The sequence below is a fragment of the Lissotriton helveticus genome, chromosome 3_1 (genome assembly GCF_964261635.1).
Source record: "Lissotriton helveticus chromosome 3_1, aLisHel1.1, whole genome shotgun sequence".
In the NCBI taxonomy this organism is placed as follows: Eukaryota; Metazoa; Chordata; class Amphibia; order Caudata; family Salamandridae; genus Lissotriton; species Lissotriton helveticus.
In genome coordinates this window covers 2,041,559,149-2,041,586,607 of record NC_136061.1, presented here as the reverse complement: position 1 = coordinate 2,041,586,607, position 27,459 = coordinate 2,041,559,149, and the positions used below count along the sequence as shown (strand labels likewise).

Sequence of the window (27,459 nt, the reverse complement as noted above, 5' to 3'; positions counted from 1 at the left end):
TCTACGCTCGATTTTCCACACCGATCCTTCCCTTCATGAATATCTCTCCTTTGATGACCCTTTCCTCTGAGCCCGATTGTTTGCACGGACCGCTGGTCATCCCTTAGCCCGAGGATACAGTTTATTGCCCACTACTGTACGCACTCGCCTCTCTTGAAAGGAGCCACTATTGATCGGTATGCAGCGTTTAGAACGCAAGCATTACCACGGAATACCTTTACAACGCGGGCGTAACAACGAAAGTTGTTACCACGCATTGCGCTGGGGGGGCGCTCAAGGATAGTAAATGATTTCATTTACTATCCCAACACCTTCCCTACTATTCACGGGGACTGGTGTTGGAATAGTAAATTAAATTAATCAATTTTGCGCCCCCCAGCGCAATGCGTGGTAACAACTTTCGTTGTTACGAACGCGTTGTAAAGGTACGCGTTGTCAATGTATGCGTTCTAACGTCATACATCCCTATTGATCATGGCTACCCCACCCCCTGAGATTCAATCAGGCGCACACATTCCAATGGAATCAGCAGAACACTCAGCTGCGTGACAGCCCCCTCCTATTGTATGGAGGATAAGGGCCCCTACTGTAGCCACGTGTTGGAATATCTTCATACTTCACAATGTCTTGATTGTAATTAAGGATGCCTGTGTGCCACAAACCTGTGTATAAAAGGCGAAGCCTCAGAGAAACTTGTTAGAGCACCTCCCGAAGACACTATGCGAGTGTCCGAAATGACATGCTCTCCTCATGAGAAATAAACTCTGTTCTTGTTTTCCTACTTCCAGTGCCCGTCTCTTCATTTGGTAATTATTTACGATGGGAACTAAGAAGAGCCTTGCGCCAGCAGCCTGGGCATCCGGTGCGTTATGGGCTGACTCTTCTACAATAAGAGACAAATGATGGACACATTGATATTGCAACAGATGGAGAAACATGAAGACACCCAGATAGGAAAAAGCATTCAATATAAAATGACCATCTAGTTTAAAGGAATGCTTCTTATGTACATAGCAGTAGGTTTGATAGTGATGGGTTTATAGGCTTCAGAAAGTGCTAGAAAGTGAACAAATCCAGGGCATTGGAGAACTGTTTCATTGTTAGTGAAGCATTATATTTTCTTAGTTTCACAACGTTCTTTGCAGTATAGAGAAATACTGCCACATAATGTAGCTATTATTTCTTTATACTACTAAAAACGTTGTGAGAATAAGAAAATTGACAATTACTGCATTGTGCTCATAGATATGCTTTTAAGTCATCTCACGGACCTCGTCCACAGCCACGTCATTTGCTAGCTCTCTCCACTATTGACACACACATTCTTTCAGCCATGTCCATTACTCTTCAGCCAATGAAACACGCCCTAATGAGGTGATCCACGATGTTCCTCACTAAAAGTGTCCAAAGCAGAAGTCCTCATGTAAGGCCCATCTATTTTGTGGACATGTGCTGACCGAAATCAAGGGAAGAAATCAATGCAGCATGTGGGATTCAAACCTCCACATGAACACAATAACAGGGGCCACAGTGAAGTTAAAACTCTTTCTGTCAATGTTCCTAAAAAAACTGTCTCTCATATCTTGAGCAAACCAGAGTTAGCCGGCACACTAGTCAGGGGCCTACTGCATACCAATTATAGCTGTTTTTTTACTGCCCAACTACAGAGTTGGGGGAGCTATTTTCTAAGCTCACATTAAGACCCATTGCATTCATGCAATGTCAGTTAGAAACAATGGCAACACCCTCTAAGGTCACATTGTAGCATGCCACATCAATACATTGGAGAACGTTTAAAATACAGCAAGGTGCCTCATATTTGGGCCTCAAAAAGAGCCAACCAGCGGATACCCAGCTAAGAATCTACCACTCGCTCACTGTGGAAGGTAGTACTGCTTTCAAAGTTCTAAGATACATATACAAAGACCAATGGTCTCATTCCGAGATACATAACTATAATAGAGCCAATCAACCCAGTACAAATACTATTTGCGTTCTGTACTGAACATGCTTTTAAACAATGGTGAATAATGTGTGCATAAGGTTTTAGGCACAATTTTTCACACAATGTCAGGACTTTGAGGAATTTCCATGTGAAAATATGGTGTATGGATCCCATCATCTCATAATGAATGAACATTTTAAACTAGAAGCAAAAACGAAGGGGCTGGTTCTGAGTTCGGCAGACTCACTGCCCTGACACCGCCACGGTGGTCCCAAGAATACCAAAGAGACAGCAATCTTTCGCCTGGCATATTACAAGTTTCCTGCGGTGCTGCTGGTGTGTGAGTGGCGGAGTCATGGCAGCAGCGTGCTACGGCTGTGAAAATGATCCGTAAGCCAATGCATACTGCGATGCCTCCAGCCAGTCAGGCGCACTGTTCCCTTGCATTCTGTTGGGCAGTAAAACATTGTGCATGCACAACCTGGAGGCATTGGAGGGTACTACATGAGCACCAGTTACATTCCACAAAACTTTGGCTCATTACCCGCCATTCTGCCGACTCTCTCATGGCGTTGTCCCCACCAGAAACAGGTCGGCAGAAAGGCAGGTCTTCATAAGGCTGGTGGTGCTCTGCACAGGACCACCTCGAGGGCCGCTTCTATATTGACAGTAGCAGAAATGGCGGCTGTCTTGTGACAGTGTCACAGCACACGTTATCGGGCAGTCAGACTGCTGAGAACGCAGCAGTTAGACCACCAAAAACGCGATGGCGGGACACATTCTGCGGTCATCATAATCAGGCCCTAAGTCAGAATGTGGTCTGCAGTCAACTCTGCATCATAATATTTCCAAGACACTGTCCATCCCAAGCAGTTAACCCATGTACTCCACTCAGCTTGCAGTAAATTACTTGTCAAGCCTGAAACAAAATTAAAAAACAGCTGCCACTGACACCTCACACTACCTGAAAAGCTCACCAAAGAAACATTATACCCATAACTGCATGCTCTTCAGAGCCACATTGAAAATACATCCTTTCTTAACAAGTAATCACAGACCACCCTTACATTAAACAACACCAGTGTCCACACCATGCCCAGCAGGGAATGCCTTCCAACAAGAACTGATAATTCATGCTGTCTTTGTAACTAACATGTTGCTGCAAATGTCTAAAGGAATCACAAGGGATTAGTAAAGTAGATACCTCTCAAATTCCAAATACACAGAGACTATTGTAATCCATGTAATCTAAACCTCTAGAGTTTAAAATACTACTCATCAGGGCCAGCTTCAGTCAAGCAGGCTGACCTCAAGTAAATCTTAAAACAAGGGCCAAGAAAACAAATAATTGCACATCACAAACATGAAAATCAACAGACTTGCAAAACTAGCCAAAGTTTGTTTTCTTCATCTGAAATTCCTGAAGAAGATGCTCCCTAACATGTAGGTTACATTTCAAATTAGTGCGATCTCGATCTACGGGAATGGGCTGTGTTATTTACATCTCCTCCTTTCGAAACCAAATACAGAAGAATGGTTGATCAGACCATACCTTAGATATAAGAACATCACCTCATTCTCAGGATTCTTCTCTGGCTACTGAGTTGCATTAGGGCCTTAGTTTGAAGCTATGGACTTTACCATGAAGTAATGTATAGGAACCTCCCTGATTTCCTAATATCTAGTTAAATGTATTCTCTATGACACTCGTTATGTTCTTTGCATCAAGTTCTTCTCTTTCTTCCCAAATCTAAAAACGTCACATTTGGCGAGTGGGTCTTCTTTGGCACGTTTACCAGACTCTGAAATTTCCTTCTGCTTTATTTATGTGTGCAATGCCGCCTGCTTAGCCCTCTAAGGTTCCTCAAAAGACAGTTGTTCAAAGAATAGTTTCATTTTCTATTCATTATTGATGTTCCTAAGTTTTATTTGATTTATGCTTTAGAAATTGTTGTTTGGGGTAGTCTGTACAGAACCATAAAGCTATGTGTGTGCGCACTGCATAACAAATATATACAGGAATATTTAGTCATGCAAAAATCGCCGAGACAGTACTGATATATTTGCTAACTTTTTTTCTTGAGGAACAGTTTTATTCCTGCTGATGATCTATGTTCCCTGCACATGCAACAATGTTTACATTCACTCTTCCTGACTTCAGAACAGTAATGTGCACCTGTACAGCAAGCCATTTGCAGGTGCAATGGTGAAACTACTTGTGCAAATGTTTCTGCAAGTCGTGCCCCTGGGCAGTAAAAGAGAAGCAAGTTTGAAATATTTGCTCTGGCATCATCTTTGAGATGGTAAATCTCAACAAGGACAATTCATTTACTCTAAGACACACAATACACAGAACATTACTGAATCATTTAGTTGAGCCTTGTATTACATAAAGGCATAATGAAACTGACTATACAAAAAGTGAGCAAGTGTAAATGGTTTAGAAAAAAAAAGTTCCTAACCTTTAACGAAGCAGCACTGGACACTAATTGTAGAAAGATCTATCTGGATCATAAGTAGGTAGCAACGAATGCATCTTAAAAACAGAGTTATTATGTTGCACTTCTACATAACACACATATACAACAGTGCATACTGCTCTCTTGTCTATCTATTTTTTTTTTATAGAGAGCAGGAAGATGACCAGAAAACATTATGTTTACAAATACACAATTTGTTTAACAAAAAAAGTTAGTAGGCATAATAAAACAAACAAGAACAACAGATGCAACACAATTAATGGAAGGAAAGCAACAGTCAAACATCCGCTTAATTTATACTTTGTGAGAGGACAGGGCGGATCAGCCTGCTCCACAATGCAATCCATTGAACCAAATGTTCGCATCACAAACAATAATCCCAAACCCTTCTTTGTAGCCTGTGTTTTTGACAGAAGCTCTATCTAAGCTGAATTTTAGCTTTATCTCTTTTGTATCAAAGATATAGTTTTTTAAACTGCACCTATACAGGGACCCCCTGGTCCTGGGAGCATTAATGGTTCTTCAACACAGATGCTCTTATCTATACCTTTGTCTCGTTGAAAGGTCTGGATCACATAACTTTACTTCAACTGGGGATTACTCAAAATAATTCACACTCTCACTTCTTGTATTTTAAGTGTCTCCGTTTCTTTGCATGAAGCGTCCCAATCTTGTCAAAGAGCATGTATAGCAAGCTTGTCAACACGGCGCCCTCTGCATTTAGCATATTTTATCTTCTGTATGATGAAATGTATAATTCCTACACAACGAACTGTTCTTCAAGGTTGAATGATATCTGTTTAGCTCCTCCTTTTTAAGCAATGCAGTAACTAATGTGTGTTCCATTGTAAGTGTTCGGGAAAATGAGTCTAAGTGGCCCTAAGAGTCTGTGTCTCTATGTCCTGGCAGTGCTTGGGCCACTCGTCACAACAGATAGTGAGCTTGTCAGCCAGAAAGACAGTGTGCCAATCATGATGGCTTTGTAGATGACAAGGGTGGTCCTAAAGGGGGTGCGGGTCAGCAAGCCATGGCTTTGCGTCAGGAAATTGTCGTGTCACTAAATTCAGAAGCCAGATTTCTGAATTAGAGCCAACAATTTACAGTGCTTTTACTTGGGAACGCTGCACGGGATGGTGTCAGATCGACGGTGTTTTTGACTTGGAGCATTTTATGCTCCTCCCAGCAGTTTCCTGTATTTGGATAAGATAATGTTAAGCTTACCGTGTCTGCTATGCATTCTTCCACTCTGTGAAGCCGGCCTCCATATAAGGATCTTAATTATATAAGGGGATAACTTCAATAGGAAGGCATATGCACTATGGAGTTGGAAAGTTCTACTGTTTAAACCTTTAACAGACTCACTGAACCCAATGAATTGAAGAATATATGTAACGCTGTGATCACATCACTTGTAATATGATTTGAAAAGCAACATGTATCTAGGTCTGAGTCACATGTTTTCGTTGTGCTGCTTATTTTTGATAATCTGGCACTTTCCGCAATGCAAGTGTATTTTTCAGAACGTGTTCGTGCAGGCTATCATTTCATGCAGAGCGTCCCCAGTGCACGCATGCAGCAGTGTACGGTTAGTTTGGATGCGATCACTCCCCTTTGCCCTCAATCAAATATATCCATCAGCCTAAGACAATCCAATCAGTAGGATTTGTCCAGCTTATGCCTTTTAAATCCCTTGTGCGGAATATACTTTGCAATGTGTCGTTTTCAGAAATTCACGGAAACTTAATTCCAATGCACTGTGTGAAACGAATCGACACTCAAAAGGAAATGAATACCTTGCACTTTTTATAAACTAGCTTAGCAAACATCAGTCTGAAATGCATTATTCACACTGTTATTTTGAAAATAATGCATTATGCACACTGTTATTCTGAATATAATGCATTATGCACACTGAATGCATTATGCACACTGTTGTTTCGAAAATAGCATGAATTGCATAGGTGAACATGCTGCTGCTTTGAGCGGATCCATATTGTGTGCTTGTGTCTTAAGATTGGTGCCTTTTTCTCCCAAAGGTACTATTCGCATAGAGTCGAGTAGATGAGTGATTTCAATTACCATCAACTTCAAGTAGTTGATAACCATGTGAGAATGTTGACAAATGCAAGAAAAATGCTTTTTTCAAAGTGCCATGTTGCATTATTTTAATTTTGGGGGTGCTCCAGGGGGGCCTTTGACCCCCGGACACCCTTGGCTTTTCATTAGTTAATTTGCGATTACCAATTTGGTAATCGCAAATTAACAAATGCAATACCATTCATTCCTATAGTCCTGTAGGCCCATTGGAATGAATGAAGTCATATTACCAAATAACGATTCACTATTCACCGAATCGCTATTAAGTAATATTGAGGAATCACAAAATATTTTGCGATTCCTACATACTTAGAATTCTATGTTTCTCCTTCTCGCACTGCAAGAAAGCAGAAGGGTATGCATGGTTGGGGGCAGGTGGTTGGGCGGGTCGGGGAGGAGTGGCTTGCACAATGCTGTGGGCCCTGACTGTTTGGTCAGCCATTTGGGGACGGCCAAACCAGTCATGCGCTCTCTGACTTTTCTCTAGGTAGGCTGCATGCAGCCTACATAGAGAAAATAACCTCCCCATAGGTGCCCGGCTGGGTGCCGTTCCCACCAATCACAATGCTACCATTTCAGCATTGTTATTGGCTTAGGGGATGGGAGGGAGGCTGTTCAGAAAGAGAATAAGAAAACAGGACCACTGGGAATGGGAGCACACTGCACTGACCAAGTCCGCAGATTTGAGGGAGTGAACCTAAGTAAACATACCGCCCGCTGGTCAGGATACAGCCCTCGGCACTGAATCTGTGATTGTGGGACCTGGGAAGATACGTTTTAAAAAAAAGATGTAAACCCCCCTCCTGAAATCTTCCCCCGCGTATCCCCCCACAAATCCCCCACCCGCTCCCCCACCTGCAAGTCATACCTGCCGTGACTGACATCGATGTATCTATTTAGTAAGTCATCCCTATTAAACGAGTAAGGGGCATATTAGCAAGAACCTCGTTAAAATTATCGCCGTTTTAGCCGCAGGAAACTGTTGCTAAAACGGCGATAATGGGCTTGCTAATATGTGTTATTGAATTTCAATAGAAGCCCAGGTTAGATGTGCAGGACATCTAACCTGGGCTTCTATTGGAATTCTACAACGCATATTAGCAAGCCCATTATTGCCGTTTTAGCGGCTGTTTCCTGCCACTTAAACAACGATAACTTTAACAAGGTTCTTGTTAATATGCCCCTAAATTATGGTGAGGGGGCAGGAGTGATGAGACCCGCTTCCTCTACAATGTGCTTAGAGTCTTTGAAAAGTAGAAACAAACCTTTTAAACACATCCCACCTCTCCTGTACTTTACACCAAAATCAGTTTTTCTCCATTCTTCTACTTCCTCTCTTCACTCTTTGAAGCTGATACCCTGAAGACCTTTCACTCTATGTTTGATCTCCTAGTACCCACAGGCTATTCTATATTTAGAAATGACAGAATTGACAAAGTTGGGAGCGGTGTTGCAGTCATCTTTAGAAACTCTCTTCAACTTAAGGCTTTTCCTAACAGCTCCTTCCGCACTTTTGAATGCCTATCCCTTGAACTTCAATTGCACCACTGCTCACCCCTCAGATTCCATGCCATTTACCGCCCACCTTGTAGCAGCCCCTCGTTTACGGAGGAACTCACTAACTTCATTAGTGACCAATTCTCGCAAAGTGACAATTAGATCTTCGTGGGTGACTTCAATCTCCACTGGGGCTCGTCTCAAGACTCTTCTGCGAATTTGCTGGCCACCTTCCTCTCTGCAAATGGTCTAATCCAACACTGCACAGAAACAACACACTCTAAGGGCTCAATCTGGGACCTAGTTATTTCGAAAACAGACATGCTTATTACTGCTACCCCTATTCATGTAGACTGGTCTGACCACCTCCTCATCTCATTCTCTCTTCACCTATCACACTCTATAACTCTCGGCCAACCTAAGAGGGCTACCTCAGGTTCCGTGACACTAAAAATATTGACCTTGGTACACTCTGTAAATCAGTTTTGCTATCACTTCCAAAGCTAAACCCGAACCTAGATGTTAACGAACTCACCTCCCAATGCCTCACAGTCCTTGCAGTCAAAATCAATAACGTCACTCCTCTCCAAAGCAAAAAGAAAAGGCCCATTCCCTCAGCACCTTGGTACAACAAATCCCTCTATGAAGAAAGGAAGTACCTAAGATTCCTGGAGAAACAATGGAGACAAGCGCCTCCCACCGATAATTTGGCCACGCTTCGTTCAGCAAGATCCGAATACCACAAGCACATCTTCCTCAGAAAAGCGACGCACTTCAGAACCCTCCTCAACTCAGCCAAAAATAGACCCAAAAATCTATTCGATCTCATCAAGAATCCAAACTGCTCTCCCCCAACCTCCAAGTTGGAGGATTCTACAAAGAAAGCAGCGGAATTCGCAATATTCTTTGACGAAAAAGTGAAATCACTTGTGGATCAGGTCAGTCATCCTACCCCTCCAGAGTAGCGCAAATACTTAGCCATTTGGCAGAACTTTGACCCCATCTCAGAAGATGCCCTCCTCAAATGCATCATCGAAACAAAGCCCTCCAACCATTCTCTTGACCCCATCCCTAGTGCCATTGCCATTGACTTCCATGCCCATTGTCTGTCCTATTGGACCACTTTGGTTAACCTCTCCCTCTGTCAAGGCTCCCATCCTGTTTCCTTCAAAACTGGGCAGGTCACTCCTCTGCTTAAAAAACCCACTGCTGATGCAAACGACTTCAACAACTTCCCCCCCATCACTAACCTACCTTTCCTTGCGAAAATAACAGAAAGATGTGTAGCGAAACAACTCTCTCGTCATATCAAGGACAATGATCTTCTTGACAATTTCCAGTCCAGTTTCATTCATAACTGCAGCACTGAAACAGCCCTGCTGCAAGTGATTGATGATGCGCTGCAGATACTCGGTTCTGGGGAGTCTTGTCTTCTTATTCTCCTTGACCTTTCTGCAGCCTTTGACACTGTCAATCACAACACTCTCCTTAACACTCTTCAACAGAGAATGGGCATGGAGGGCACTGTGCTTAAATGGTGTGCTTCCTTCCTCTCTGATACATCCCAAATGATCAAAATAGTGAATAGTCTTGCATCTCCTTTGGTGATAGGTCAAGGTGTTCCTCAAGGCTCTATACTTGCACCCACATTGTTCAATCTCTATTTAGAACCATTGGGAAATCTCCTAAGCAAATCCGGGATCCACTATCATATCTATGCGGACGACACTCAAATCTACCTCAAGGTTGCCTCCACTCACGATCTCTCCATCCTAAGCTCTACTCTCGACTCCATTCAAAACTGGATGTAAACTCATCAACTGATTCTGAATCCCTCTAAAACTGAATTCCTCCTCCTCTCTTCCCCACTTTCTCCTCCCCCGGTTCAATCATGGATGGATCAGATGAATCTACTTAACAATAAACCCATCATTGTCGACAGCACAAAATCCCTTAGTGTCATACTCTACACAAAACTCAATCTACTCTCCCACATAAATTCCATTGCAAAGTCTGTTCGATACCAACTGCACCTTCTTTGGGGGATTCGTCGCTTCTTCCCGGAGCATGACCTTAAAACCCTGGTCCAATCTCTGGTTCTCTCCAGACTGGACTACTGCAACTCTCTTCTTATTGGCCTCCCCAAATCCCACCTGTCCCCCCTTAAATCTGTTCTCCATTCAGCCGCTCGTTTCATATGTGCGGCCAAAAGAAGCGACCACATCACACCCATTTTATCCACCCTCTATTGGCTTCCCATAGAGGCAAAATCTATCTACAAGACTGCCTGTATCCAGGGCCGGTCCTAGGACTTCTAGGGCCCCGGGCGAAAGAGAAGGTGTGAGGCCCTTTAATTTACATACAACGTCACAGAAAGTGGCATCGCAGAACTATTCATATTATTTGGCACCCATGATGTGGATATCAGTAACATGAAAAAAAGACAAATATCCAAATGGTTAAACTGTCTGTGGCTATGACCCAGTGTACTCCCTGGCAGTCAGTCCTCACCAGGCGGGCAACTAGAGCCACATTTCGGGGGGGGGGGGCTGAAAAATATTTCACGGGGGCTAATACTTCCAACCATAGACAGAGTGGCTGTAAGAAGGGGTGAAAACACAACAAAAGCCTCATTTACAAGTAAATGGTCTTTTAAAGACCTGTTAAGTACTCAGGTGTGGCTGCAATTAGATGGTCGCCAGCCCGCAAAGCTGTCTCACCCCGACACGACGGGGGAGGGGGGCTGAAGCCCCGTGAGCCCAATGGGTGTTGCGCGACTGGTCCTCACCTCCTTCATACAGCCTTCAGAGTTCTTAAGATGCTCTCTGCTAAAATCCATGAATATTTTCAAGCTCCTCGTGGCTGCCAAATTTCCCAGGCGCATTTGTGATGTGCTGCTCCAATCCAGATTTTTTTCTTTGAATTATGGGATTTGTAGTCCTATTTTATCATGGAATAAACATGACTACAAGTGTAGGAATTCAAAGAAAAAAACTGAACTGGAGCAGCATATCATGCACAGAGCCAGGAAACATGGCATTGCTGGCCTCTTAATAACCATCATGCCACCCTCCATGCCGCCCTCTTTTTACTTTCTTTAAATTTTGTTGTGCGTTTGAAAAACAATGAATTCTATAGCCTTTTCTTTCTCACCAGCAAGATTGTGCCCTAGTTTAATTTTCAAACCCTATCAATTTGCACTGCAGCAGGGTTATTAGCATGTGTGCTTTGGGGGTGCCGCAGCATCTCACACACCAGTGCTATTGGAATCTATCTGCACTTACTGCATAAACCATATTTGTGCATAGCAATTAAATTGTCCGCTTAGTTTCCTGGGCACCACTCATATGGACTGTGGAGACAACAGTGCCAGGATGTGAGTTATTTGTTACACAACATGTTTAAAAAATAAAAAATAAATTACAGTCTGTATGCCAAAAATCAGCCCAAGGTATCTGAAGCGGTTTACATGGTTGCCAGTTACATTACAAAAGGTCAGACTATTTGTTTAGATATGGGAATTTATGTGATTTGCCAAGACTCACAGGTTGTGGAGCCGAAGAACGGACTTGAACTCGGTTTTTCAGTTCCATAGCTTAGCTCGGGAACTGGGAAACTGGCAAAGGAGGGGTGCTATCTTCCCTTGCCGTTGTAGGACTACATAATGGGTACAAGATCCAGGGAAGGGGCCTCTACACCTGGACCTTGCAGCCTGATGGCGGGCTTGCTGCGATAAGGGTTGCCACCTTTCAAAGAGAAAAAGATCAACCTTTTGTTGTTTTAAGAGCCTGCAAACGCTGGAACTGCTACTACATAGGACATCAATCAAAATTGTGTGCATTCATTTGTAACATGACTTTTCTGTATTTGTTTACTTTAGTCTTTGGTTGGTGTGAAAAATCTTCTATAAACAGTAGTGGTTTTGCTCTAGCAGTGACGTAAAAGCTAGAAAGACACATCTACATGTGAAAGTGAAACTCTGTGTAGTGTTAATTGTCGACCGTTCTTCATACAATCCCACTACCTTACTTTGAGCCAATGGTCTGTCTACCCATGCCCAAATAACGTCCTACGGCAAGCAGACATAGCATATTTCATATAGCTAATGCTTCCAAGTGTTAATGCAAACAGAACATGTGCTAGCAAAACGCACGCCGAGAACACAGTAAACCATTACAATCAGTGTCAACGTGCACCAACGTGAGAGATTATTCTAGGCCCGTCGCCATCTGCCTGTATGCTGGAAAGAAGCTTTCTCACGTGAAGGTTTTCACTTACGAATTTTATTTGTCTACAATCTGAAACACGTAGGTGAAACAAGAATCCTTCATCGCTTTCTTTGTCGACACCCTAAATTTATTTCAAAGCTGTCGAAGTGATCTCTCAATTTTACACACCACCAACGCAGAAAGCACGTTTCAAACTCAAATGGTGTGACTGGCCTTCCAATTAGTTACATGTGCATGCAAAGGTGTTAGCAGCAGAGCAAACCATTTTTTGTATGGATCACTTTACGTCTCATAATCCATACTGAAAAGAGGCATCATGAAATAAACAATGAATTCTAAAACAGGCAAATGGGCCCTAAAGACGTGCCCTGGCACCAGGCTGTAATTGTGGGCTGAACTACAAAAGGCGCCAGTAGGCATGGTTCATTAAAGCGGCTCTCTAACACGTTTGAAAGTATTTCGAATTGCTGTTCAAATAATGTATATGGGTGGTTGTGTTCATTTTAATCCCACGATCGATGAAAATATGGCAGTGCCGGTAGAAAACTTTGAGGTGGCATCCCTAGCTGCGAGGCTCAGGGAAAGGGGCACGCCTGCCCTGGGCCTCGCAGCACTACATAATGGCTACAAGGCCCACAGAAGTGGCCCCCCCACCTGCACCTTGCAGCCTGATCCAGTGTTTGGAGGCCCAGTGGATGAGGACCCCCTCCTTTGGGCCTCCAAGCAGTAACAAGGCATTACGCAAAACACTATCCTACCATGGCAGTTCTGCATACATTTTTAATGCTCCCGCCTCTCCTTACCTGTTACGGCCCGGTCCTGGAAACAAAGGGGCCTTCTGTTGCCTAGAAACAAATTGCAGAAAGGGCGCCTGGAATTGCCGATACTTAACAGAGGTGTTACCCCTTCCCTGACACTGTGAGACAACTTAATTGCTGGCCGAGCTGTCCCCCGTTCTGTGTGTGTCCCTTCCCCCCACCGCTGTACTCCAGGAATGCCACCACACCCTGACCAGCAAGGTCAAGACAACTTGCATTGGTAATGTGCTTGAGTGGAGCAAGGGGAGGCCTGGAGCAGCAAGTGGGCTTTCACTGTGAAGGGGGCCCCCTGTTTCTCAACTGAGCGCGAGGCCCTGGGCAGCTGCCCACACTGCCCATGCCTAGCACCGGCCCTGCCTGTATTACCCACAAAGCCTTGCACTCCTCCTCTCCTCGCTACCTGGCGAATAAACTGAAACTCTTTGTAGGCTCTAGACCATCACGTAATGCGGAAGATCTATTGCTTGAACCTCCCACTTTCAAGAAGGAAAGGCCAATCCTTTTCAGGCAACGCGGTACGAATCTGAAACTCACTTCCGCCTCAACTACGGACCACCACCTCTTCCCAGGCCTTCAAAACTGATCTCAAAGCTCTCCTCCTTCAAAGACACTTCCAAAATTATTTCACGCCCTCTCTATTATCTGAAGGAAGTCCTTCCATTGTAGGAAATTTTGTTCTACATGACTATAGAAGTGCCTTCCCAATGTGTTCTTGTGGTTTGAGAGTCTGCCATTTATTGAAGTATTATACTTCTACTTGTATTGTGTACTCCTTTGTAACATGCACACGTCACTTTCCCTCTTGTAATGTATCGTTTGCTACCTCTTGTATTTTGTTTGCTTTTGATACATGCACAATTGCCACCATTGCCTCATGTAACGTAACGTTTATTCTTGTGGTTTGAGTATCTGCCATTTAGTGCAGTATTATACCTCTATTTGTACTTTTCATTCGCTTTTGTAACATACACACATGTCACTTTTTTTTCCTCTTGTAAAGTATCGTTTGCTACCTCTTATATTTTGTTTGCTCGCTACATGCACAATTGTCACTATTGCCTTATGTAATGTAACGTTTGCTTTTGTAACATGTTCACTTGTAATTTTTCCTCATGTTTCACTACTGTTCCTATTGTGAAGCGCTCTGACACCTTGGGTAAAGTCCGCGCTATATAAAAATGCATAAAATAAAATACATTTAAAAAAAAGTAAGTTACAATATACACAAAATGGACCTCTAGCCAATGAATCCCCACGCTGAAACATTTCTTACAGAGGGCTGCATAAAGTTCTATTTCCTTGTGACGTTGAAAACGGACGGATATGGGTAATCTTTATTTCCTAAAATAAAGTCTTATTACGGATGGCTATGCCTTGATTTTAACATGCAAGCCAGTCGAAGTACTCTCAAACCATAATTGTAGTATTTATGAGAATCACTGGAAGCTCATGAGAGAACATCTTCGTAATTGTACACAGGTGAAAATGTCTCAAATGACAAATAGTTATCGTAGTATTCATAGGAGTTAGTGGACATTCTTGAGGGAAAACTGCAATATAGCACACACCTAAATATTGCTTCTTTATTTTAGATGGTTTCCAAACGAATGTATTTATAATGCATCAGGGCAAAGTTATGACAAAAACATCACTTCAGACGTATAAGGAACTGAGACAGTACTTACTTTGTAAGGACCCTGGTTGCAGCCACAGTAGGTACTCTCCATGGTGTAGCTTCTCAAAACACCGATCTCCCTCCACACAACTATCCGCGCGGTTGAAGCTCTCGATTTTTCCACCAGAAAACTACTGTTAGCCATGGAGAACGCAGGAGCAAGTTTATCTAGAATTTTTGCAAGAGCCTACAAAAATGAAGCAAGAAAAGTAAATAACAACGAAATAAAGAGATGTACCTGTCATGAAGCGTTGCTGGTACAGTGAGAACAAAAGATTCGATAGGTTGGGCTGAAGGAAAAGGCTGCAGTGTTTGGAATAGGAATTGCGACAATGCTAGTAAATAATATCGAACTCCTAAATATACATCTTATGTAATGCTCTATTTTATTTTACAGCGCTCATACACCAGCGTTTTTTGACACTATATAATATTCGAATAGCCTACATGATGTTTATATTTAAAAGAAACAGAAATGGAAGGATGCCTTGCTTTGTAATATCCAAAGATTATCCCTGAGTGACGATGAAGTAAGACTTTGTGGTGAAGGTAAAATCATTCAGGCCATCCCATGGTTTAACCGGTTTGGGTCATATTTTGAATTTACGTGAATTTACAAATTGTTTGCATTCCATCCAAGCAATATTAATACACCAATTGGCTTATGTTGTCGGACAAAGTGTCTCTTGGCATTGTTAATGCTTGATTTTTTGACATGGTTTTCATGAAACTTTTTTTGGGAGCTGCCGCGCTTTCCCACTAATATGATGAAAAAAAGGGAAAAATGGTTCTTTGGTCTTAAAAAACAAACACTGCCCAACCAGTAACTGGCACTTAAGGAAAGTAATTTGTGTGTGGATCTGCTTCATATGAAAAAGCAGAATTCTGTCACACATAGTGCAGTTGATCAATGGTCGAAGTGTGCTGGCCCATTGCTATTAACTGTATGCTGTAGTGAGTGGTAGAAAAAAGTGAATGACACCACAGCAGACCAAGTGACGAAGACGGCTGACTGAAAGCCCCTATAAGTAATCATATTATTTTTGTAAATTTATTAAAGTCAAAAGGCCTTGACTAATGACAAACCTGAAAACACCCAAAGAGATGAGTTTAATAAGATTAAAGATTCTCCCAATAATCCTAATCCTGGTACTTTAGATAAGGCCAATCTCACCATCTCGGCAAAACCTACTACGTCCTCCCTTCCTATGCCCACTCCAAACATCTCAAACAACAAACCCAAATTTACCAGACCAAAACGTTTTACCCACCCCATCACTACGGAACCGCATGCTACCAATCACTCTGAGGGCACTCCCTCCACTTCTTACATGCTGTCCAGCGCATGCCGTTAGCAACACGTTTGAGTTTAACGTTACCAATACCAACACTGACAATACATGCTTCCCATCTCCTACTACCAGTAACCCTATTTTGACATAGGGGCAGATGCATCATCCGTTTTTTTTGTCGCAAACGCTGCGATTTGCAAAATAGCAGCGTTTGTGACAAAAAAAACGGGATTTGGAATGTATCATGCAAAAAGCCTCGCAATATTAAGGAATCACAAATTTAGCGATTCCTTAATATTGCGAGACTTTTAAGAAATGGCAAATTGCGATTTCTTATTTGAAATGTATTAAGCATTTCAGTGTTGCAATTTTTGACTAAGAATTCGCAAATTACCACCAACTTGTAGTTGGTGGTAATTGGCGAATTCTTTTCAAAATGCACTTTTTTTATAATTCTAAAGGTGCCATATGACGCTCATACATGCCCTTAGGGCATGTATGTGCGCCATATGCGCACACATGTCAAATTCAGGGGTGCAGCAGGGTGTCCTTAAGACACCCTTGCACCCTTGAAATTATTCTCAATTTGCGATTAGCAAATTGCTAATCGCAAATTGAGAATAATTTCACATTCGTTCCTATTGGTCTCCTGGCCCGTAGAAATGAATGGTAAATTATTCCTTAATTGCGATTAGCAATTTGCTAACCGCAATTAAGGAATTTTAGGAAATTGCAAAAAAATAGCAAGAAAGTTCAGGGGAGCTGGGGGTGAAGTCTTTGTGTCCCTGACACTTCAGGGCCAGAGGCCAGCACACACCATAGGCCCTTGGAGATCTTTCTCAAGTAGGGGACACAGCAAACAGCAAAATCCCTATCATTTCCTTGGCAGAATCAGCCACTGGAGGCCACCCCCAGACATCATTCAGCAAAATGGCAGTACTTCTCCTTCAGTTTCTCCAGCTCTTCTCCTTGGCAAAGGTTCCTCTTGGATTCCAGAAATGATCTAAAGTTCTGGGGTTTTAGGTCTTACACTTATAACCCAAACTGTCTTTGTTCTCTTTGTGCAAGAGTCTCTGAGCCCAGTGCAAACCAGTTTTGTCCTCACACGTGCAGTACAACCACGGAGGGTAAAGACAGCATTGTGCAAGGGAGACAGGCCCCATTCAGGTACAAGGAAATCTCCATCAACTACTCTGAATGCAGACCAGGCCTATTCAGGTGCTAGTGAAAACTCCTCCCACTACTCTGAATGCAGCACAGGTCTATTCAGCCCAGCCAGGACCTCATTCAGCAAGGCAGGACACACATCAACCCCCCCAGTGGCTGTCTGAGAGAATGCACATCCCCAGCCCCTGTCACTCGAAAACCAGACAGTCAATACACAAACAGACTGAGGCACACTGAATGGTTCAACAAGAAAATACCTACTTTCTAAATGTAAAAAACACACAATTGATGGAAGGAATGCAAAACAAATTAAAACATTAACCCCCAGTCAAGAGAACTCGGTTAAATCCATCATTCTTTTGCTCGTCAGGCCTCTTGGGAACAGTCCAGCCCAAACTGCCAAGCCAAGTCCTCCCTGGACCGGAAACAGACATCCTAGAATCGGTTTCAGGGTTTCACACCTCATCAGCCAGGATAGCTTGAATCCAGTGAGCCGCGGACTCGAGTATGGGCATACCTGGCACACTTAGGGTGAGGAAGCAAAAGGAACACAATTGATGGACCGAATGAAGACCAAATCAAAACATTCAACCCCAGTCACGATATCTGGGTTAAATCCATCATTCCTTTGCTCACCATGCCACCCCAGTTTAGACCTGGCCATATGCAAACAGTCTTGACCCTGTGCCTCATTGAAACAGTCCAGCCTCAACTGGTAAGCCAGGTCCTCCCTGGACCAGAAACAAGCATCCTAGGACCGGTTTCGGGGTTTCACCCCTCACCAGCCAGGAAAGCTTTAATCCAGAGGCACAGTGAGCCAGGGACCCGTCGCACTTAGGGCGAGGAAGCAAAAGACCCACAATTGATGAACGGAATGAAGAGCAAATCAAAACCTTCAACCCCAGTCAAGAGATCTGGGTTTAATCCATCATTCTATTGCTTACCATGCCACCCCAGTTTAGACCTGGCCATATGCAAATCAGTCTTGACCCTGTGCCTCATGGAAACCGTCCAGCCTGAATTGCCAAGCCAGGTCCTCCCTGGACCGGAAACAAGCATCTGAGGATAAGTTTCGGGGTTTCACCCCTCATCAGCCAGGATTGCCTAAATCCATTGGCACAGTGAGCCCAGGAACCACGTCTGGGCATACCTGGCACACTTAGGGCGAGGAAGCAAAAGACACACAATTGATGGTTGAAATGCAGAACAAATCAAAACATCCAACCCCAGTCAAGAGATCTGGGTTACATCCATCATTTTTGTGCTCACCAAGCCACCCCAGTTTAGACCTGGCCATATGTAAATCAGTCTTAACCCTGTGCCTTATGGGAACAGTCCAGCGCGAACTGCCAAGGCAGGTCCTCCCTGAATTGGAAATAGGCATCTTAGGACCGGTTTTGGGGTTTCACCCCTTATCAGCAAGGATAGCTTGAATCCAGTGGCACAGTAAGACTGGGACCCATGTCTGGGCAAACCCGGCGTACTTATGCGAGGAAGCTCAAGACACAAAATAGATGGACAGAATGCAGAACAAATCAAAACATTCACCCCCAGTCAAGAGATCTGGGTTACATCCATCATTATTTTTCATTGTCCAACATTCCTGAGACCGGTTTCAGGGCATCATCCTTCATCAATCAGGCTAGCTTGAATCCTGTGGTGTAGTGAGCACGGTACCCACGTCTGGGCATACCCTTCCCACTTAGGGTGACATATGCAAAAGAAACAATTGATGGACGGAATACTGGACATTGCAGACATTCACCACCAGTCACAAGGATCTTGGTTAAATCCAGATGTGGGTTCTGTTCTCACTACACCACTGGATTCATGCAAGCCTGGCTGACGAAGGGTGATGTCCTGAAACCTGTCCCAGGATGCCTGTTTCCGGTCCAGGAAGGACCTGGTTAGAGAGTTCAGTCTGGACTGGGCAAAAAGGATCAGGGTCAAGACTGATTTGCATATTGTTGGGTCCAAACTGGGGTGGTGTGTTGAGCAAAAGAATGATGGATTAAACCTAGATCCTTGTGACTGGGGTTGAACATTTGCATTGCCCAGCATTCTGTGCATCAATTTTTTCTTTTGCATATGTCGCCCAAAGTGTGACGGGTATGCTCAAACATGAACATAAGAAAACATATAGACTTTTAAGACCTCCAGGGCATTAGTGGGACCTCGTGCCAAGGTGTCCGATTTTAATTTATCTTTATCGGATCCAGCTTCAGGATTGCTTCAGAGGAGAATTTGAGCTCCATAAAAAAGAGTAAGTCAAAAGGGAAAATCTTTGACCGAGACAAACCCACTTGGAGTATCCTAACTATGCCCCATCACTGTCAGCCTGAAATCATGCCCTGGACCTAGTCTCCCACTTCAATAGACTATAGTTGGTGGTTAGTACTTTTTGGCTCTATTTGTACCTTAAACTTGACAAATTCAAATGTCCAGCTCCCCTTATTGAATTTTTATTACTTTGTCATTATCTTTATTAAAATCTACTCTATTTTTCTAATTTCGTTTAGCAGTTTTATTTTTTGATGTTTTGTCTTTATTACTGTTTTTGGGGACTTGAGTTCAGGTTATTTGCATGATTTTTGGGGTTCACTCTGACAAATTAGTGTTATTATTCATTGAGCTGGACGAAAATACATTCCAAAAAATTATCCACTTTCTAGTAGTCATCTATTGGCAGTTATCCGAACTGAGGGAGGGGTGTTAGCAGAAACAGCAGATGGCATCAGACGTGTCTGGTCAGGGTCCTGGAATTTTGACATTTTCAACTTTGGTCTGTTCCTATCCAAACTGTCTCCCTTGAGAACAGGTTGGAACCTGTCCTCAGAGACAGCCACATTTGCTTTCTCTCATTTAAATAAGACAGCCACATGGCTGGATATTTAAGAACTTCACGCATTGACGTTGGGGTGCCTTCATCTTCAAAGACTCCCAGGCTAAGGTTTCTTGGATTATTTAAAGTACAACTGGAAATGCTGGAAAAAGGCTTGGGTTAACTGTGAGCATTTAGGATTAATTTAGAAGTTAGCATCACATACTGGTGTGTGCTATAAAAAAAGCTTCTCTCACCTAGCACAACCAAACACAACTGGATTTGGAGAAAGACGAGTAGAGGAACAACCAGTCCTGAAGGAGAAGTTGGACAATGCTCCTCCTTGTACCAAAACTTTATAAAATGATGCTTAAGTGTTTCTCAAGGGTGGGACCAGTTTGCCGCCTACCACCTCAAGGAGAAGAAAGACACTTCGGATGTTGACCTGTGCTGGAGCCTCATGCTGAAGAAAGTGGCTGAACCTGCCCCGAACACTAACTGTGGACTGTTATCCTTGAAGCCTCCTCCATAGTTTTAGTACATTTAGGATTGACCACAAAGAAGTTATCCTGCATCTTCAGAAATTTCTACTTCAGACTAAAACAAGAGATATTACATTGAGGTGTGTTTCCACTTTAGATCTGTGGCCGGTGTCCCACCAGAAGCGCACCAGGACCATTAGAAGTAGTTGACCCTACATTCCCTCTAATCCTATGGGAATTCATTGGATATCTTCCTCAAAATTCTTATCTGATGCCCCCCTACCCTATGTCTGTCCTTATGGTCTTGTTCAATCACTATATTTGTTTTACTGAATAGGTGTTGAATTTTTATTATTTTTGCTTTTCTACTTCAAAGTTGTTTAGGTACTGCAATTATTTAGGGAACATTCTGCTGCTTCTGACATTGCTAATGGTAGTCAAGTTCAGATATTCTCATAAAGCAGTGTTTTACCTAAAAGGCACTAAAAATGTAATAGTTAAAACCTTGCTCTGCTCCATTTTATAAAGTAGTACCTCATCTGTATTTTTTAGAAAATTAATGAAGATTGAGTTTCCCCAGAATCTGCCTCTTAATACGTTAGTGCTGGCAATACATACTACTTCCAAGCACAATGAGGCCACCTTTTGGTGACTCCTCCTGTAGTGGGAAGGTACTTCCCTTCCCATTGCATAACAAATACAAAGAGGGATTACATTTCACTGAAAACAAGAGTAGCGTCATCTACATGGGGATTTTTTGGCAAATCGTTTTATTTCTTTATGTCTCAGATAAATGCACTATAAATTATAAAGTGTAGTGTTGTGACACAATTCCACGATTATGGAGTGCTTCACAACGTGCCCAACCATTACTTGATGTTTTGTTGCCTTAAAAAACATTAAGTATCAATATACTTTCTCCTAGACTTGCAAATTGTATTTCTGTAATTTATAGCTTTATTTCCAAAATAATAATTCTGCATACCCTATAGCCAACATCTTCCAGAAGAACATCCTTGTCCACCACACAGCCAGCTTGCCACAATGTTTCTTTAATGCTACAGCCATATAAAAATACATTTTTTTTCTGGGAATGACCATGGTAGTCACAGAACACCTGCAGATGAAAAAATAATAGACAATAATTACTTGGTTAGAATATTTTAATAAACTGTGGTAGCAGACAAGTGGCTTTGCATCTACACATAATTAAATGCTACACCTACTAAATGGACCATAACTGGTTTACTGGGAAAATATACATTTTTCTACGAAATTTCAGCGAAAGTAAACTGAATTATGTAAAATGCATAACCACATCATATGAGATATTGCAGAGGTTGTATGTCAATACAACGCGGTGTTTACACCACACTACTATAACAACGCTGGTTTTACAATGCAAGTCGTTACCACGACTTGCGCTGTAGGGTGCTGGTCTTAGGAATAGTAAGATTTATTATTCTAACACCAGCCTACGTACAGTAGGGAAGGTGTTGGAATAGTAAATCTACTATTCCTTAGCCTAGAGCGCCCTCCAGCGCAAGTCGTGGTAACGACTTGCGTTGTAAAACCATCGTTGTAATGGTAGTGCGGTGTAAACACAGCGTCGTAATGGATGTTCCCCACTGAGGTGTGCTGCTTGTGGTAAGTATAGTTTTACAAAACAATATTGGGGGTTGAGATGGGCCTATCATTCTTTGTTCATCTAAAGGGAAAGTATGGCATGAATATTTTTTCTGAACTATGTTTACCTCCACAGTCGGGGCAAGCACTGGCATTGCTTGTTGGTTTCTTTACTTCTTTCAGTTTGAATCATGCAATGCCTTCAAGCGCCCTCAGATTCATCAAGATGGATCAGAAAGGACAGTCTCGTAGGATATATTGGAACAAGAGCAGGGCTGCTGCCGTGGTCAGGAAGTAGCAAGACATCTCATCTGCAATAGTTTGGCTCTTGTATATTTTGTATATGGCGGCAAACAACACACGGGCACCCACAGGCACACATAGAGCTTGAACATACACATAACACAGAGGCATCTCTTTTTACTAAGTCCACCATGGACATAAGCATCTCTCCACACTCATAAACAAGCATATAGTCATCAGTAAGGGAGGGCCGTGCCATTCCCTCCTCAATCGCCAATATGATGGTGCAAGACTGGAACAACTACAGAACTCCAAGCATGTCATTAGAATTGTTTTTGTTTTCCAAAAACAAACCCCTGCTTTACTAGGTTGCCTTTGGAAAGCAAAAAACGCCAACCCATGCTGCCAGAGAATCAATTGCCAAACGGAATTCTTTTTATTCACCAAAGCTGCCACTACTTACTTCCATAGTTTTGCTATTTCTACATTTCTAAGCACTAGATTTAACAAGTATTACTCGTCAATTTAATTGTACATAAAAAACATTAAACTCAGAGAAATGAAAGGCTGCGTTAGCTCGCCAGTGATCTGAGATGTTGTCAGTGACTGCTAAACATGTTCGGCCTGATTCACAAAGGTACCTCTGCACTTGACTCCCCAAACAACTGCGGGTCCTTTCTGAGTCAATGCCATTGAGCTACATTATGTAGTGAATACAGAGACATCTGGGTTTTGGGGACCAAAAACAAAATCATAATGTCCGGGTCTATCATTAATTGCTACATTACTGTGCTCCTAATCTGACTATAATAGGAGCACCATAAACGGTAAGCTAATGTACACATCAACTCCACTGGTATTCGCCTTTTGTGCTGTGTTGTATGCAAGAGTATGGTATTACTTCTGCTTGCCATAAATAAATGCCTTCTCTCTCAAGTGTTAAAGTCAGTGAGGTAAAACAAGCAAAACCCTCCGAATTAGTATATATCCTTACCAGAAATATGTTTGTAGCATGGGTAAGGGTTTTTTGGGTCATGTGGGGGCATAGTGGGATGTTGCAGGGGTGGGGAGCACTTCTATAAAAAAAGAGCAGAATCGAGACTGGATTGAAATTATTTTTGGCTAGTGACACAGGAATAATTCTAATTAGTAAAAGGTGGTTAAGCAATGGGTCTAAAAGTTAGACTTATATCCTGCAATGTTAATGGCATACCAAACAAGAGCAAATGTACGGTATTTTGCAGGTATCTTGCTGGGCAGGCAAATGGATTGGTTCATAACCAAGGTAATTGGAGATTCCCAGGGAAGGTGGATATGGCTGAAAGTTTGTGCTAATAGCAACCTTCAAATCTTGGTTAATTACTGTGCCCCAGTTTTGGATGAGGTAAGCTGATTGCCACAGATTTATAATATTGCTATGAGAGCAGTAGGGCTGATAATCTTAGGGGAAGATTTTAACCACATCCATGACTTGGCTTTGGATACATTGAATAAACGAAATAAACAATTAAAGCCCTAAAGTAAAATAGCGGTCTATTCACTAAAACAAGACTTGGAATTAATTGATCCACTGTGCACTTTTCATCCAGACAGTTTACAGTATACTTGCTTCTCGCATCAGTTTCACATTGCCTCCTGTATAGATATTTAAAAAATGTCTCATTCTATTAAATGGGGGAGCGGATATTTAGGCCAACTTGTTTTCCGATCATTCGCTGGTCATCATTTTTGTATTGTTTGATACAATTAGAGGGTAAAGGCCTAGGTGGTACCTAGACTGGAATCTTATTTTAGAAATGAGAACATTTATTCAGACCTTCTTTCTTTTAAATATTGGCAAACATCCTTATTTTCAGTTTGGGAAGCATTGAAGGTTACAACTCGGGGGTGACTATTGCTAAGAAGACTCAGCAAACTACGGCACATGCAGATCGGATAGCTGAGCTACAACTGGCTGTTGAAATGGCCCTTCAGCCCAACAATATACCTCATAATATACGGCTTCCTATAGCGAACCATCTTGAAAAAAAGAAATTCTGAGGAATTTTTTTATTACAAAGGAAATTAACAGCTCCAGGGAATTTCAGCAATGAGTATATGAAGAGAGTCAGCAGATCGAGAAATGTCTTGTGTGGTCAACAAAGGTTAAGCAGGGTGTAGGGTTTGTAAGGGATTATTTACAACAAGGGGTGGTGAGGGACAGAGTCTCTGAATTAAGCAGAATACTCTCACCCAGTCAAGAGATCAGGGCTAGATCCAACACCGTTTTTTAGCTCATTGCACCATCCCAGTTTCAGAACCTGGCTGTATGCAAATTAGTCTGTTCCTGTCCCAGTGCATGATGGGAACAGGGCAAACCAAACTACAAAAGCCAATTCTTACACTGGGAAGGAAACAAGCTTCCAGGGACCGGTTTCTGGCATTACAGCCGTCTTCGGCCCGGCTTGCTTGAATCCTGATGGTGCAATGAGCAAGGGACTCATGTCTGAGTATACCCTTCCACGCTTAGGGTGGACAAAATTATTTACAACAAGGGGTGGTGAGGGACAGAGTCTCTGAATTAAGCAGAATACTCTGACCCAGTCAAGAGATCAGGGCTAGATCCAACACCGTTTTTTAGCTCATTGCACCATCCCAGTTTCAGAACCTGGCTGTATGCAAATTAGTCTGTTCCTGTCCCAGTGCATGATGGGAACAGGGCAAACCAAACTACAAAAGCCAATTCTTACACTGGGAAGGAAACAAGCTTCCGGGGACCGGTTTCTGGCATTACAGCCGTCTTCAGCCCGGCTTGCTTGAATCCTGATGGTGCAATGAGCAAGGGACTCATGTCTGAGTATACCCTTCCACGCTTAGGGTGGACAAAATTATTTACAACAAGGGGTGGTGAGGGACAGAGTCTCTGAATTAAGCAGAATACTCTCACCCAGTCAAGAGATCAGGGCTAGATCCAACACCGTTTTTTAGCTCATTGCACCATCCCAGTTTCAGAACCTGGCTGTATGCAAATTAGTCTGTTCCTGTCCCAGTGCATGATGGGAACAGGGCAAACCAAACTACAAAAGCCAATTCTTACACTGGGAAGGAAACAAGCTTCCGGGGACCGGTTTCTGGCATTACAGCCGTCTTCGGCCCGGCTTGCTTGAATCCTGATGGTGCAATGAGCAAGGGACTCATGTCCGCTTAGGGTGGACAAAATTATTTACAACAAAATCATTTTGTCCACCATAAGCGTGGAAGGGTATACTCAGATGTGAGTCCCTTGCTCATTGCACCATCAGGATTCAAGCAAGCCGGGCCGACGAGGCTGAAATGCCAGTAACCGGTCCCCGGTAGCTTGTTTCCTTCCCAGTATAAGAATTGGCTTGGTAGTTTGGTTTGCCCTGTTCCCATCATGCACTGGGACAGGAACAGACTAATTTGCATATAGCCAAGTTCTGAGCTGGGATGGTGCAGTGAGCTAAAAAACGGCGATGGATCAAGCCCTGATCTTTGGACTGGGTAAGAGTGGTCCGCTTAATTCAGGCACTCTGTTCATCACCACCCCCTTTTCTGAATCATTTTGTCCACCATAAGCGTGGAAGGGTATACTCAGATGTGAGTCCCTTGCTCATTGCACCATCAGGATTCAAGCAAGCCGGGCCGACAAGGCTGAAATGCCAGAAACCGGTCCCCGGTAGCTTGTTTCCTTCCCAGTATAAGAATTGGCTTGGTAGTTTGGTTTGCCCTGTTCCCATCATGCACTGGGACAGGAACAGACTAATTTGCATATAGCCAAGTTCTGAGCTGGGATGGTGCAGTGAGCTAAAAAACGGTGATGGCTCAAGCCCTGATCTTTGGACTGGGTAAGAGTGGTCTGCTTAATTCAGGCACTCTGTTCATCACCACCCCCTTTTCTGAATCATTTTGTCCACCATAAGCGTGGAAGGGTATACTCAGATGTGAGTCCCTTGCTCATTGCACCATCAGGATTCAAGCAAGCCGGGCCGACGAGGCTGAAATGCCAGAAACCGGTCCCCGGTAGCTTGTTTCCTTCCCAGTATAAGAATTGGCTTGGTAGTTTGGTTTGCCCTGTTCCCATCATGCACTGGGACAGGAACAGACTAATTTGCATATAGCCAAGTTCTGAGCTGGGATGGTGCAGTGAGCTAAAAAACGGTGATGGATCAAGCCCTGATCTTTGGACTGGGTAAGAGTGGTCTGCTTAATTCAGGCACTCTGTTCATCACCACCCCCTTTTCTGAATCATTTTGTCCACCATAAGCGTGGAAGGGTATACTCAGATGTGAGTCCCTTGCTCATTGCACCATCAGGATTCAAGCAAGCCGGGCCGACGAGGCTGAAATGCCAGAAACCGGTCCCCAGTAGCTTAATTCCTTCCCAGTATAAGAATTGGCTTGGTAGTTTGGTTTGCCTTGTTCCCATCATGCACTGGGACAGGAACAGACTAATTTGCATATAGCCAAGTTCTGAGCTGGGATGGTGCAGTGAGCTAAAAAACGGTGATGGATCAAGCCCTGATCTTTGGACTGGGTAAGAGTGGTCTGCTTAATTCAGGCACTCTGTTCATCACCACCCCCTTTTCTGAATCATTTTGTCCACCATAAGCGTGGAAGGGTATACTCAGATGTGAGTCCCTTGCTCATTGCACCATCAGGATTCAAGCAAGCCGGGCCGACGAGGCTGAAATGCCAGAAACCGGTCCCCGGTAGCTTGTTTCCTTCCCAGTATAAGAGTTGGCTTGGTAGTTTGGTTTGCCCTGATCCCATCATGCACTGGGACAGGAACAGACTAATTTGCATATAGCCAAGTTCTGAGCTGGGATGGTGCAGTGAGCTAAAAAACGGTGGTGGATCAAGCCCTGATCTTTGGACTGGGTAAGAGTGGTCTGCTTAATTCAGGCACTCTGTTCATCACCACCCCCTTTTCTGAATCATTTTGTCCACCATAAGCGTGGAAAGGTATACTCAGATGTGAGTCCCTTGCTCATTGCACCATCAGGATTCAAGCAAGCCGGGCCGACGAGGCTGAAATGCCAGAAACCGGTCCCCGGTAGCTTGTTTCCTTCCCAGTATAAGAATTAGCTT

The 27,459-nt window shown here is 43.2% G+C and overlaps 1 protein-coding gene across 2 annotated transcripts in view; it reads right to left on the bottom strand.

Annotated features, from left to right (window-relative positions):
* The window catches only part of AGBL1 (AGBL carboxypeptidase 1), a 4,192,795-nt gene that overhangs the window by 1,268,644 nt on the left and 2,896,692 nt on the right, over nucleotides 1-27,459 (bottom strand). Inside the window, exons 20-21 of one of the 2 annotated variants that reach the window (XM_078683165.1) lie at nucleotides 21,489-21,620; nucleotides 14,752-14,928 (exon numbers count right to left, since the gene is read on the bottom strand). In XM_078683165.1, the coding sequence (XP_078539291.1) occupies nucleotides 14,752-14,928; nucleotides 21,489-21,620 (309 nt within the window). The remainder of the gene's footprint in view (nucleotides 1-14,751; nucleotides 14,929-21,488; nucleotides 21,621-27,459) is intronic. The other variant, XM_078683166.1, reaches the window with a different exon arrangement.